Source organism: Periplaneta americana, chromosome 3 (genome assembly GCF_040183065.1).
Source record: "Periplaneta americana isolate PAMFEO1 chromosome 3, P.americana_PAMFEO1_priV1, whole genome shotgun sequence".
Lineage (NCBI taxonomy): Eukaryota > Metazoa > Arthropoda > Insecta > Blattodea > Blattidae > Periplaneta > Periplaneta americana.
This window is the reverse complement of record NC_091119.1, coordinates 76,108,503-76,123,705: the sequence shown is the minus strand read 5'-3', so window position 1 is coordinate 76,123,705 and position 15,203 is coordinate 76,108,503. Positions and strand designations below refer to the sequence as shown.

Here is a 15,203-nt window from a genome sequence, read left to right as displayed (position 1 = left end):
GATACTCCGGCTGATAAGCATAGTTGGCATAAACACATAGTACAAAGAACAGAAGGTGCTGTCATAGTATTATTTTATAATTAATATAGCCAAGAGTGCAGAATGTGTTGTTTGGGGTCAGTCAGCCAGCTGTCGTGTTCTATCAAACTGGTTGAAAAATGCTGGTGGATGCTACATGAAGACGAGCTTGTTGAAAACCTTGGCAAGAAGCTGGACTCTACTATGCGCAGTGTCAACAGTGTATGTGATATGCAGACAATGTGAATGGTGGCTGGACGACTTAATACTGCACCTCTGTTGTAGAGTCATACTCGAAAGTGGTGTGTGTTGTTGTAACTCGAAATATGTCTGCAGAATAGAGCTTAGTCATAGCTGCATGGTATCGTGAACTCTTGCTGCATGTTGGGCCTCAGTCGGTGCAGTGTCAAGTCGTATATCTCTTGAATGGAAGCTAGCTCGTTGCATTTCGAAGGCTATGTACGAATCACGATGTTGGCTTGCTGGCCTCCAAGCACATTGTTTGCACTCCCTGGCTGCTGCTGCTGTGTCTCGTTTTAATTTATATGTCAAACAGAACAAAATTTAATATGTGTATGTTTTGTTTTGACTTGTGGCAAAGAGGTCTTGTTTCTAGTTATGATGTTTTAATATTGCCAAGGAGTTGAGTGAAATGTGTGAAACTGTTGCAGTGAAAAAGAAGAAATATGTATCTTGAAAGACAGCAGAACACTCTTAAGAAATACATAATACCTTCAGCAGGCACGTGAAGCAAGATTCGTGATGGTCGAAAGAACAAGCAGATGATGAACAGAACTGTGTTGTGAGGCAGCCCTTACTGTATAGGAACGAGGGTTGGTTTTATTGCGTGTGCTGTAGTTTCATTGATGTGTCTGTACATTTTGAAAGAGGGAGGGGGTGCGTATTAAATGAACATAACTTTTACTTTGTGACCATTGACTGTACTTTAGTATTCAGTGTCTGTAGAACATAACAATCTTGATAGCAAGACGTCTGCATCAGTCCGACACGTGGCATTGGACATTTTAATTTTGTTGATGTGAATAACCTGTAGCAAATAATGGGCATGGATTTGTCCAAACTGTACAAATTGGTTGCAGGTTGGATCAAATGTAACTTGTGTGTGCGTGTGTGTGTGCTTGCGTGATTGTATGAGCAAATGAGTTCTTTGCCAAGGTTTTTTGATGCCATAAATAGTAATTTAACCCACCTAGAAAACATTTTGCATAGAAGAAATAAATAAAAATTAATGGAGTCTGTAGGTCTGGTCACCATTGTACACAGTAGCTGAGGAGATTTTCACAAGTTTTGAAGTTGGTTTTTTTCCTGCAAACTGAAGGTATTGTGTTTTAGTCCTTGTTTTAATAGTAATTATTGTTAATGAACTTAAGCTATATCAGTTGGAAAGGGGGAGAAAATTCTAACTCAAAGTTTGTTGGAAATTTTGTGGAGCCTATTTGTACTTGAGACTTACTGTGTCAATATTAAAATTTTATATATTTTTATTTTATTTTTTTTTTTTTTTTCTGTGCTGATGTGTGAAAGAGTGTTCTATCTCTGATGCCGCACCTACAAGAAGTGCGGCTCTTCCTCTGTGTAACGATACGTGCATTTAAAGCACCAGTATGTGATTGCTAAACTCCCAGCATTTTTCATCCCACAATATTTGTATATAAATTATTATTATATTCTTCTTTATAAAAAGAAAGTGTAAGCATGTGACGTGAGCTGTTCTTTTTGTAGTCGTTTTCTGCATTTTCCGTCTGTACTTTTTTTTAATAAATACAATGAAGATAAACAATGTTGTACACAGTGAAAGTAATATGAAATAAAAAAATTATATAGAACCCATTGTAAATGGTGGTTGTTGTTGCTACTGCTGTACCCCAAGAATCACATTCTGCACTCGAGTATGTGTTAGTGATGTAGTGTGCACATTTTGTGCACTGGTGTCTCATGTAAATTTGTTTATATGAGGCATTAGATGTGTGTCAGAGGTAAGTCTGTATAATGTAAGGCCAGTGTTTTGTTGCATTCCCTTTCCAGATACCATATTGAAAGAATTGCATGTTAACTGCACAGCTGTCACGATATACTGTTGTGCACTATGTTTGTTGATGAGAGCTTAGGTACTCATTCTGTCTCAATTACTCCAATTATCATAATAATGACAGCTGTGGCATGCATTTTAAGAGTCACAGTACTCACTTATTATTACATACAGCATTCACACAGAACATTTTCATCTTTTATGAAAGCATCTTCTCCGCAGCAAGTCCAATAAACACAAGGGAGTGCAATCCCCTGTTGAAAGTTGTTTCCAACTTACTATTCATTATCAGTAGATCGATCATAAATCTTAATTTTCAATTCAGCCCTTCTCTAAATACGCTGTTTGTTGCTCCGTAATAACTTGTAGCTTTTAATTGAGATTGCATTGTTTTCTTTGAAAATTGTTCTCTAGATAAGTAAACTAATTGAGTTCCCAAGTAAAACAACAGCCCAAGTCTCCTATCTTGCGAAATCGAGATTTATTTAGATGTTAGCTTTGCTAAGGCAGAATGATCTTCTGCCGACAAGAAATAGCTCAAATCCATGTTTTTATACATGTTTGTGATGTCTTCATCCTTTGTTCCCATGTAACCATATCCCAAGTATCACTGTTGGCAGTACCAACTTAGGATTGTGTTGCTGCCTATTCACTGGGTTGACAGATCTGGAAAATGGAGGGCACTCACCAGTTGAACAAAATTTCATGTGAATCTGATTGTGAAATTCGTCTGAAAAAAAAAGTACTAAGCTTGCAGAATGGAGACAAAATAAGTGTAAAATAATGATAAAGTGTGGCAAGGAGCAAAACTATACCCAACAACGTCCACCAGAAAGCATACAGAACAAGAGTAAAGGCTGGTTCACAATAAACCGGGAATGGAAATGACAACGAAAAAGAGAAAGGAAATACATTTATTTTAACAATATTTTCGTTCTCGTCGTTTCCATTCCCAGTTTATTGTGAACCAGCCTTAAGGCACTCGAATATTTTCGGTTTTCTTCTCCCCCTCCCACCACAATAATGTCAATTATTATGCTTTTGGCCATGCAAAATCTTTTGTCTGTAGAAAATGTGAAGAGTCAGGTACCAAAATTTTGATTGAAAAGAACACAGTTCTTGACATCTAGAAAAGGAGGAGCATTCTTCATCAAAGAAAAGCAAACAACTAGGATCACTAGGGTATTTTTACGAAGTTATGGAATTTCCTTATCGATGTTTAGAAGTAGGCGAATTTGCTGTTTTTGTCAAATGTATTTTGTGCAGACATTTTTTTTATCGTTTATGTGAATTTATATTCGTTTAGTATATTTATAATGAAGCAAAGTTTAATTCAGAGTAGCAAAGAAGAGCTAAAATAAAACAATGTGCCAAGTCAAGCTTAAATAAACCTTAGTTATTATGTATCCAACAAGCACACAAACATTAAAAATTAATGATATATGCAATTTGACTATGTAAAACTATAACCTAAAACTAGTTAATAAAATGTAACCCAGAAATGAATAATTTAAATAAAAATTCTCCCTTAAAAATGTAGTTTTCTGAACTTGGGCTGTTGTATTATTGAGGACCTCAATTACATATATACGTGGTGCATTTGAAAAGTTAATGGTCTCACATAGATGGCATTGAATACATGTTAACAATGCCGCCATTGTTAGTGGCCATTTTACATCATAATTTCTGTTGACTACGTTTTATGTAGTTTAATTTTGAATTCAAAGCACTGAAGAGATTGGCAAAAATGGAAAATATCGAGTTTCATGCTGTCATTAAATATTTCATAAAAAGAGGGAAGGGGAATGAGTTCAACAGAAATTAAAGCAGACATGGATACTACACTGGGGGAATCCGCTCCAGCATTTTTGACAGTGAAAAAATTAGCAGCACTATTTAAACATGGTCGAGAGAGTGTGGAAGATGACCTCCCACAATGGACGTCCAGTAACAGCAATAAGTGAATAAATCGTAAAAAAAAGTCCGTGTTATGGTGTTCAATGACTGTCAATTGAAATTGGGGATAATTAGTGAGGCTATGCATATCTCAACTGAATGGGTGTGCCATGTCTTATTCAATGTCTTGGTTATGTTCAAGGTCTCTACAAGGTGGGTTAACACTGGAACAAAAGTACATCTAGTTTCAAATTTCGAGAGATTGTCTGGCTCGATTCGAGAAAAATATCCTGATTCTTTTAGGCGTTTTGTGACAACCGATGAAACCTAGATTCACTACTGCACACCAGAGACAAAACATCAGTCATAAAAGTGAAAACACAGTGATTCTCCACCTCCAAAAAAAAAGTAAAAGCTGTTCAATCGGCTGACAAAGTTATGGCGTCCATGTTCTGGGTTTATAAGGGAATAATCATAATTGACTATCTAGCAAAAGGAGAACAATAACTGGAGAATATTGTTCAAGTCTTCTGCAGCAACTGAAAGGGAAAATTCGCGAGAAGGGGCCAGGTATGGCAAAGAAGAAAGTGTTGTTTCATCAGTCAATTATTGGTATTAGTTCATTATAGCCCTGGAGCAACACTTTAAGATTTGCCACTATAAATGTGGTTAGTGGTACAGCTAATTTTTTAAATAAGAAATAGTGGTACATCATCGAAAAAGATTGAGATTCGCTGGCTAAGATGATGGCAAGTTGGACTCATGATTTGAGGCTGCGCTTTGGATGTAAGTTCAAATCTTGCTTGAGCTGATTACTTGATCGGATTTTTTTCTTAGTTTTCCCCAACTGTATGTCAAATGTAGGTAAACCTAAGGTGAATCAGATTTGTCTCACTATAACCAATTCTACCAGCAAGCAAAATAAGCATTCAGGCTATAGTGTATTTGGAACATAGAAGAACAGCTTTGCATTATTTCACCACAGACTCATTTAACCAAATTAATTTCTCCATACTGAATTGCATATGACTAATATTCCTTTAAGGAGTTAGGTACAGCTTACAGCAGTAAAATTTTGGAAATAATCAACATTTTCTTCCTCCATTACTATATCTTGTACAATAATGAAAATTAGAATGTGTAAAACATTGCCCTTCTGCTATATGAAAAAAAAAAATATATATATATATATATATATATGATTTAAAAAAATTACCTTTTTTTTTCTCTCTCACCCGGCCCGGTTGCAGAAACACCGATCAAAATATGATTGGCGATCCAGGAGGGTTTGATTGACCATCAGTTCTATTTCTGTTGCAGAAAGAACAATCAGAGTTTGATCGGAGATCAGTCTTCCATCAGATTTGATCAACAGATTTTTGCTGGTTATGTCACTGATCATCGATCAAGTAGGCTATTTATGTTGTTCTGTTTATAATGCAGTTACTGTAATTATATAGTAAATAGTTATAGCGTTGTTTTCGACATAATGGTTTCTTCTGATGAAGAAATTTTAGAATGAAAAAAAAATATTAAGAAGACGGCGTTTCCGTGATAGACATGAATTGTCTTTATGTATAATGACAGAGAATTTGAGCAAAGATTTAGGTTAAGTAAGGATTCGTGTGTATTGTTACTTTCAAAAATTGAAACAAATATATGCAGACAGACAAATCGAAACCTTTCACTTTCTCCTATGAACCAAGTTCTAATAATGCTGAGATTTTATGCTGTTGGAATTTTTCAGGCGGTCTTGGGTTATCTTGTTAGGGTCCACAAATCAACTATTTGCCGAGTAGTTAGGAATATTACGTATGAAATTGCTTTGTTATGGCAGGGTCTCATAAATTCCCAAACTTCAAACAGGGAACGATTTGAAATCCAGAGAGAATTTTCAGCCATGTCAGGATTTCCAAGAGTAGCCTAATATTGGTTGTATAGACTGCTCACATCCCCGTCCAATCACCTGGTTGAAATAATGCCGAACTTCATCGAAATATAAAAGGTTTCTTTTCTGTGAATATACAGGCAATATGTAGTCTACACCATCAATGAAATTCTGGAATGTTGTAGCCCGTTGGCAGGGTTCTACACATGACAACACAATATTTTTAATGAGTAGGTTACGAGCTACATTTGTAAACAGAGAGATGGGAAATTGAATTATTTTAGGTTATGGAGGCTATGCATATTCAAATTTCTTGCCGACTCCCCTAGCAAATCCCACAACAGAAGCCACCTCACTTTTTTTTTTTTTGTTTGCTTCATTTCCCCCCCCCCCCCACTATATTGTAGTCTATATACAAATAGAATCCGCCTGTTTACTTTCTACAAAAAGCAACAAACCAGCAAAACATTCACTTGTTTTCCTAGTCACCGCCCACTTGATGCATTCGTTTCACGACTTTTAAAGAGCATCAAATAGGCTGTGATTGCTAAATAGCGCTGTTGTCAAATGTATTTCTTTTCCAAATCAGCAATTAGTAAATTGAGACAAGTTGATTGGAGATTCACGTTTGTGCAACGCAATGAACAATCAAATAAATCAGACATCAACTGACTGGCGATCAGGGACTGATTTGATTTGCGTTTCTGCAACCGGGCAGATTCAGTTCACTGTGCAGTGATGAAGCGTTTCCCACATAACTCGAAAACTATCCAACATTCTGTGATGAGATTTTTTGTGTGTATTTATGCATGTCATATCTACAATATGATGGAAGATCACTTGATAGAGTGTCTGATAAAAATAAATTCATTTTAAAAAAGGTCAAATATCAGTATTTTCTTCTAACACAAAATAAAAAAAATATATTTTTTTTTGAGGAATGTAGTTGAAAGAGCATGATATTGTAAACATGAGTTTCAACAATAAAATAAAAAAGAGAGAACATGAAAAAGGTAACAAGTTTATGAGTTACGAGGGAAACGCTTCATCACTGCACAGTAAACTGCCACCATTTTTAATTTTGAAAAAATATATAAATAATTTTTTTAAATCTTAAATAATATTTTTTTTTTTTTTTTTTTTTTCGTATAGCAGAAGGACAGTGTTTTATGCATGCCAATTTTGATAAATTGTATAAGATGCAGTAATGGAGGAAAAAATGTTGAATATTTCCAAAACTTTTACTGCTGTAAGCTGTACCTAATCCCTCAAGTCTTTGCACACCGAAGTCTAGTAAACAAGCATATAAACATTGGCCTTTTGTTTTTAATGTTGTTCTAAGTTTAAACAAATAGAAAAGATGAAAATCAAATTCTTCTTGTTTTGAATTTGTTTTTGTATTGTACTCTCATTCTTAGTTTTGTTAATACAAGTTTGGTTTTTCGTTGTTTTCGGATTTGATTATCATGAGTAGGATACTGACACAAATTACGTAGAACAAGCTGACCAAATTCTTGCATATTATATATTATTAAGTAATTGATTTATAAGAGGGCATCCCATTATCTCATGTACATGGTGGAACTTTACTTCATCAATCTACATACAGTTCTATAATGACATCTTTCATTTCCCCAACTCCGTATGTATAGAGTTTCTTTTAGACTATTTTATACTGGGTATATAATCCACAACTGCCACACAATGTGTTGCTGTTGGTGGACAAACCAGTACATGCTGGCAACATAAGCTTATCATTGGCATTAATGCAACGTGACACAACCAATTCCATAATAGAGTTTTTTAAGATGTGTGTACTTACTTCCTGAACTAAAAAGTAGATGCTTGAAAGTATGGACCCTCTTGTACCAGATATCTTTAACACCTTCTGACGAAACTAATATCACTCTCAGTGCTTCCATTTGAGGAATGGTTAGGATCTGTATCTCTATCTTCAACTTTATTTATCACCCATTCACAAAAGTCATCCCTCTGTTCATAACCAGTTGATCACCAAGATCGTAGTTCCTGCATCATAGTAATTTTATACTATTTTAACTTTAATAATCTCATTGACCTTTGGACTCAATCATTATGAAACATCCATTTATTTGTTACAAGATGCTCCATAGAAATTTGGTGGGCACATCTTTCAAGTTGAAAGCCATTGCCATCCAGATTTTTCTTTTGGCTCTTGTTTAGACTTTTTATCTTTAATGCTTCCCATGTCCTGCAATTTGTTCTAGTTGTATACTGTGGAACGGTATGGAATCCTAATGCCAGCTGACTCTACAATTTCGCGTGCTGACCCTTGTAATCCTATGAATTTCACATGAAAACTCTTTGTGGAATGGAGTACTTTAATTGACCCATTTCACTTTGTTCGAAATTCATTTAAGCTAGAAATACATATTGATCACACAAAAGCACGTGTTCAACTAAATAGCTGTTGGCTTCTGCATGTACAGGCCAGCATTCTTTGTCCTGGCCTGATGTTAACGTGGCAGTTGTCAGCGTATACTGGCTTGCCCGCGAATAGCATATATACCACATTTTGATAATTTGCCATCTGGATCACTCGATATATTACATTAATATTTTGTTGATGTTTACAAGAAGAATGTAAGATCTTTAATTATGCCATCAAAATTACTATGCAAGATATGTATCGTTTTCATATATAAAAAATTAATTATTATTGTAGCTTATGACATTAGTAATGCAATTACTCCAGCACATTTATTTTGGGAGAGTATTGTTTTAATTCTGTGGAAAGGTGAATTGTGTTAGTGATTGTTTGTTGGCAGTGTTGCATTTCAGTTTTTTTTTTTTTTTAATTTACTTTGATTTTCCAGTATTAAATGTATGGAGAGAAATGGTTTTCAATTACTCTTTTTTAATTTTTCAGTAATTAATTGATCAAGTTTGTAGATTTCAGTTCACATTTTTGTTTACTTCCGAGGAAATTTGAAGAAATAATACAGTCTACTCATACCAATTCCATATATACTGTATGGGTTACCAGACATAATGTCCATACTTTAAAATGTCCATGGAATAATGTCCACGTTGAAAATGTTCATGTTAAATCGTCCAGAGTCAAAATGTCCATAGTTCTATAATGTCCACTTCACTCTGATGTCCATAGTTCTATAATGTACACTATATCCATTGTTCAAGGTAATTATAGTAACCTATGTAAAAATTTTCAAATATAGAAGTAACCAGAACAGAAATTTTTAAAGATGGAACGAAATCCTCAGTAGAGCCATTACAGAAGAGTAAGCCACTTCTTTCTTTTTGTGGTTACCTGTACCAACATGACTTTAATAGAGATAGGACAAAAATATATTGGCGATGCAGATAAAGGAAGATTTGTAATGCTGCAATAACAACTAACAGCAACCTGGATAATATTCGGGGTTTTTGCAGGATGGCACAGATAAGCATTTACATAGTGCAGATGAAGCAGGTATAGAAGTAAAGCCCATCTTGAACCGTGTTAAGGCAAGAGGAAGAGTGAAGCCAAATAGCAACTCTCGGTTCTCCTGTGGCGGAGGTAGCACAAAAGATGCCTGAGTGCAGAAGTTTGAAAAGAACAATAAACCGTATACAAATCCATGAGCGGCCTCCCAATCCAACAACACTAAATGATTTAGTCATAACAGCTCCTTATGACCGTACGACAAGGGGTCAACAGTTTCTATTGCTTGACTCAGGCCAGGATGACGAAAATAGAGTTTTAATATTTTCTTATTATGATTCTCTAAGGGTTCTGTCTCAGTGTAATATGTATTTTGTGATGGGACTTTCAAGTGTTCACCCCAGTGGTTTGCACAATTGTTCACAGTGCATGGGAGATATCTCGAGTCATGCAGCGCACAAACAACACGATAGAAGGCTGGCACAAACATCTTTAACGCGTGGCTGTACATTATCCATCCATTTTGTGATTTATACAGTGCCTAAAGCACGAAGAAAATTAAATTTGGAAACAAATATTGCAAGCAAGAGGGGGCATACACAAATTAAAGAGATGGTAAATGAAACGTATTTGATGAATCAAAGACAAATTCTCCAGATTGTGAGAAGCTACAACAGGTACAAAGAAAATGGAGAAATTCTCATATACCTTAAAAGTATTGGTTACCATCTTAAAAGTGGGGCTCTGGTTTCCGATGATTAATAACTTATTTGTACGAATTATGGAATAAGATTTATTGTGTTCTATTCAATTCAGACATTATGGACGTTTGACACTATGGACATTTTGACCTTACGGACTTTTATCGTATAGGCTTTCAGTTGTATGGACATTTTCACCGTATGCACATTTTGACAATATGGACATTTTGGTCTTATGGACGTTCTGTAGTATGGACTGTATATGGTTGAAGCACTGTATGTAGTACCTGCAAAGATTTTATAGTATTTCCGTTTTAGTACTGCTGTGAATCCATAAAGTATCTCATTGCAAATATGATTTTACATTATCCCAATTGTGTGTTCATTCATGGTTATAAAATATCATTAGCAGCATCACGCATTTAGTTGATTTTATATGATCGTTCATATTTAATTGCCTGCCAAGTTTCACCATGTTAATTTTCTTCGTTTTCTCAGTATGGAAAAATATAATAGTCATTCCATGTCAAATTGCATGAACGAAACAAATTTTGACTTTCATATATCTGATTGTGTTCACATTTTTTTTATTAACTCTATGGGTATAATAAAATCAGGATAGGGGCCAATGGCGGGCTTCTGTGAGGGTGGCATTAAACGTCCAGGTTCTGTAAAAGTAATTTGTTACTAAGTAATTATGAGTATAATAAACTAATACCTGTGTTTTTATGTCCACTGAAGTTCATTTGTTTTAAAACTACTGCATGTTAAAATCCGTTAAAAATGACGCTCAATGCAACATTTAAAGCATGTTTCTGAGCATTTTTTTAGTGCATTTTAAAGCTTGAAAACTATCTTTCACTAAATATTTACTGATTTTAATATACACTAATGTTTGTGGAAGTAGCAGTACCAAGAAGGTTACATGTGACTGAAATGAAATTGATACCACAGATTAGGTACATGACAATACACAAATGATTAGAATTACAGAACTGTACCTGATCTGTGACCGTGAGATATCAGTATGGTGTGAAGCCTCCATGTGCTGCAATCAGAGCCTCTAAGCATCGTGGCATGAAATCAAAGAGAGCCTAGATATGTTCCTGGGGAACCTCCCTCTGTGCAGTTTGTAAGCGAGTCCACAAAGAGTCAAGAATGGGTGCTGGAGGACCGTGACGAACAAGTGCCTACCAACCATATTCCAGACATGTTCGATGGGCGAAGTATCTGGCGAACGTGCAACGTGATACCAGTCTTTCGAAGAAGGCTTGCACAGTCCTAGCCACATGTGGCTGGGCATTGTCCTGCTGAAATATGGCATGTGGAGTTGCCTGAAGGAGGGGCAGTACTTTGGGCTCTAAAACCTCCCTAATGTAGCGGTTGCTGTTTAGATTGCCTTGAATACATAGGAGGCAAGATTGCATATTGTATCCAATGACGCCCCAAACCATCACACTGTTTGTCCACTATGCCACTCAACAATGCAGGCTGTCAGATTGCGTTCACCACGGTAGCGTCTAACACGTATGCGGCCATCATTGTAGGACAAGTTGAAGTGGGACTCATCCGAAAATACTACATTTTGCCACTCAGCACGCCAGTGACGGCATTCACGTGCTCATTGCAGTCTGAGGCATTGGTGGTTTCTGGACAATGGAAGCCGACACAACAGCATGTGAGCCAGTAGTCCAGCCCTCAAAAGACGACAATGAACCGTTGACGCAGACAGATTCACACCCATTACAGTACTCCTACGTCGACTCAACACTGTGGATGATGCTGTACAGTCCATCACGGCAATGCAGACAAGATAGCGGTCATTTCATGCTGTGGTCCAGTACCTGCTCGACTCTGCATACGACCCTCTTCTATTCACTGGCTCCATATACACATGTCCTATAGGAGCCGAAATGACAAACCTGCTTCCCAGAGACCAACCATTCTGCCCCGTTCGAACTCGAACTCACGTGCTGATATTGCGCCCTTCCACGTCGACGAGGTATACCTGCACTCACTTTAATGTTTCCACTTCGTTTGGAAGCTCTGCACTGACTGAGCAAGGCATAACACTGACCTTACTGGTGACACAAGAGATATCACTGTTGGGCCTATGTGTACGCCATGTCTCTGGAAACGTAATCAATTATTGGTGGTACACAATTCTACACATCTCCCGAGTTTGGAGTCGTTTGGACCATTCTTTCTGGGTGGTGCACTTTTCACAATCAGTAGTGTAATTATTGAAGATAATTTTTATGATGGAGTTTTTAAAAGTTAATCAATATGAAATGAGTATATTAAAAATATAAAAAAATTCCTTACAAAACAATATGTAGCAGACTGAAGCAGCAGCAGGGGACTGAAGAAACTTTGACTGTGTGCAGGATGATTTGTCAGCAGTATACCTACTATATGTGATGCTGGAGGATCAAGTGAATGTTGCTGTGTTTTAGGAACTATTGGCTTCACATATTATTTCATTTTACCGATGCAGAAATTGATATACTTTCTTTATGGCATGAATCAATATTCACATGTTTAAAGACTCTACTAACTTGAGCTTTATCAGTAAATCACGACTTAACATTTAGTGCATCTTTCTTTTTAAAAGCATAATTAGGAAGGTTAAATGAGTTTAAAGACTTGTTATAACAAACATTACATGATGTTCCAGACGACGCATCACAAGCATTAGTATTTGACAGAGAATTTCATTGATATTCAAGCACTGACTGATTATTTTTTCTTGTATACTTAGTCCCTTGCTATCTATTTATTGTCATGACGTGGTAAGACCTCACCAAGCTTTTTTAAAGGTTAGCCTAGGCTTTAGTATAAACATACAACATTGTACAGGGTTACCCTCTAGCTGAGCTGGCAATAATAATATAAATTTAGATAAGATATTTATTAGTGATGTGCAGAATCGAATTATCTGTTCTCGAATACTTTTATCATTCAAATTACGATTTGATTACTCATCTCGGTTGTTCTCAAGTAGTTGTCGCATCTTTGTTCTCTTACCCAACTTGACAGCAATAACATTAGGAGCGACAGCAGTGTATTGTGCAAGCACATGAGTTTATATTTTTTTATTATTATTATTATTATTATTATTATTCTAATCACATGCTGTAGTAGCTATCTGCAGTTTCTGATAAAGATGATGTATTTCTGCACCCTGTAATTAGACGAAGAGAGATGATATGGAGCAAGTCTTTATTGCATGCAACTACTAATGTTCGTAGGCTAGGTTAGCCGATTGTGTACAATTGATTAGCAATCAGTATTCTCGAGAACTTCCTTCTATGCTGTTTCTTTCTATTTGTATTCTTCACTTCTTTCAGCATCTACCATCTGAGCAAAGTATTTGAATACTTGTTCATGATTCGAGATATATCTCGAGAACTTAAAAGAATCGAATAATTAGTATTTTTTTATTCAAATACTCCCATCACTAATATTTACTGTTTCTTAAGGTGCTAGTAATTTGTTGAATGAATCCATTTGTTGTGTAGAGGCCCGCCCAGTTATGTATTGGAATTTCGTAAAACTTTCAATAGCAGATACATATATGAAAGTGATTCCTTAGCTGTAGATTGTAAACACGTGTATGCCTCCAGAAAATAAATTGTTGCAAATGTAAATTTGCAGATCCTACACTTTTGAATGCTACAGTTTACAGATAAAGGAAACAAATCACATATATTGAATTGTATTTAATCTGGCAAATCTCGAATCTTAACTATATATAGACTCACAGTATCAAGTGAATCTTATGTTACAGTGCAAGAATAAGTTGCATAAATTCAAATAGTCATAACTGCACAAATAATAAATAATTGCGGAAAGAAAAAAAAAATGTTTCTCCTTATATGATGCCTGGAATTCAATAAAAAATTTCAAACATTTACGAAAAGGTCTTGTTTTGTTGATGTGTGTTTGATGTGGAATGACTTATTAAGGTTTTAACTCCCCCAAGAAGTTTGAGAAGGTGCTGTACTTTGTAGTATTCACATATGGAACACACTTCCACTCCCCATGTGGCCCTCTAAGCTCTGGGATGTGAGATATATATGAACTATTGCAAGAAGTAATACCTGATAAAGATAAGTTGATAATTCTGCTATATCTGCACTCCATACTATTGTATTGGATATAAGGAAAAGAAACCCACATGGTCTGATACAGATTAGTTGATAATTATACAGTAATCTACAGTATATTAATAGTAATCTTTGTTTCTTTTCGGTCTTATAAGTTCTAATACTGAATTGCTTAGTCCAGGAAGAGGTAGAAAGAAATTTAAATAACACATAAAAATTGGTACCACATGTGGGCCTATGTGCATGTGAAACTAAGTTGACTGAATAATAAAAAGAAATTTGTGTCAGTATGGAGTTCGTTCCCCTCAGTGCTGGTGTAGCTTGCAATTGTTCCTTGCAGGTCGATCAGGGAGGCCACCACGCAAGAAAAACAAGAAGAACAATCATCAGACTGTAAGTACCTGAAATTAGATATTTGTGTTCCTGTTCAGCAACAAAAAAAAATACTTTTTACATCTAGTGAAGTAACAATGGTGGGTGTTTATGTCGAATTATGTCTGGAAGTAGTGACTAAGTAAATGTACCTTCTCCGAAATTTTTAGCCCTTTTTGGGTTGACTTCTTATACATAAAATGGATTGGCAGTCACTAGCATTTGGTGTTAATTAGTTGTACCAGACTTCTACTTTTGTGTTTCATCTTGTTAACAGTTTTATCAGTGTAATGGCACACAGTATATTCAGTACACAAACTTCGAAGAATGGTTGGGAAGACCAAGGCAAACCCTTATTGTCAATTAACATGGTGTTAGCATTGGATCATTATTCCACTGTGGGTTGACTAAATTGTCTGAAGGAAAAAATTACGACTTAACTAACATTTCTTTAATTATAATTTTGTTTTAATTGTCCTCATTATACCTAGAAATAAAGCATACAGCAGAGCCTCTCTTTTTTCAAATCCTCAGGAGTACCTGGACTGTTTCTGCTGCTGTCTTGAGCATAAATCAGAGTGCCCATATGAACCTCACTCCCCCCCCCCCCCTCAAAGTAGTTCCAATAAGTAAGGTTTGATCTTGATGGCCAAGCAAACAGTCCAGCATAATTCGATGGCGTTAGGGGAAATGGGGTTAAGTCATAAAAATGTGTTTTGAGGTAAGTGAAAATCAAATTTCGAAC

The 15,203-nt window shown here is 35.9% G+C and overlaps 1 protein-coding gene across 9 annotated transcripts in view; it reads left to right on the top strand.

Annotated features, from left to right (window-relative positions):
- The window catches only part of fs(1)h (female sterile (1) homeotic), a 638,308-nt gene that overhangs the window by 453,173 nt on the left and 169,932 nt on the right, over positions 1-15,203 (top strand). For all 9 annotated transcript variants that reach the window (XM_069820799.1, XM_069820803.1, XM_069820802.1 and 6 more), the window contains one exon: positions 14,427-14,479. In XM_069820799.1, the coding sequence (XP_069676900.1) occupies positions 14,427-14,479 (53 nt within the window). The remainder of the gene's footprint in view (positions 1-14,426; positions 14,480-15,203) is intronic.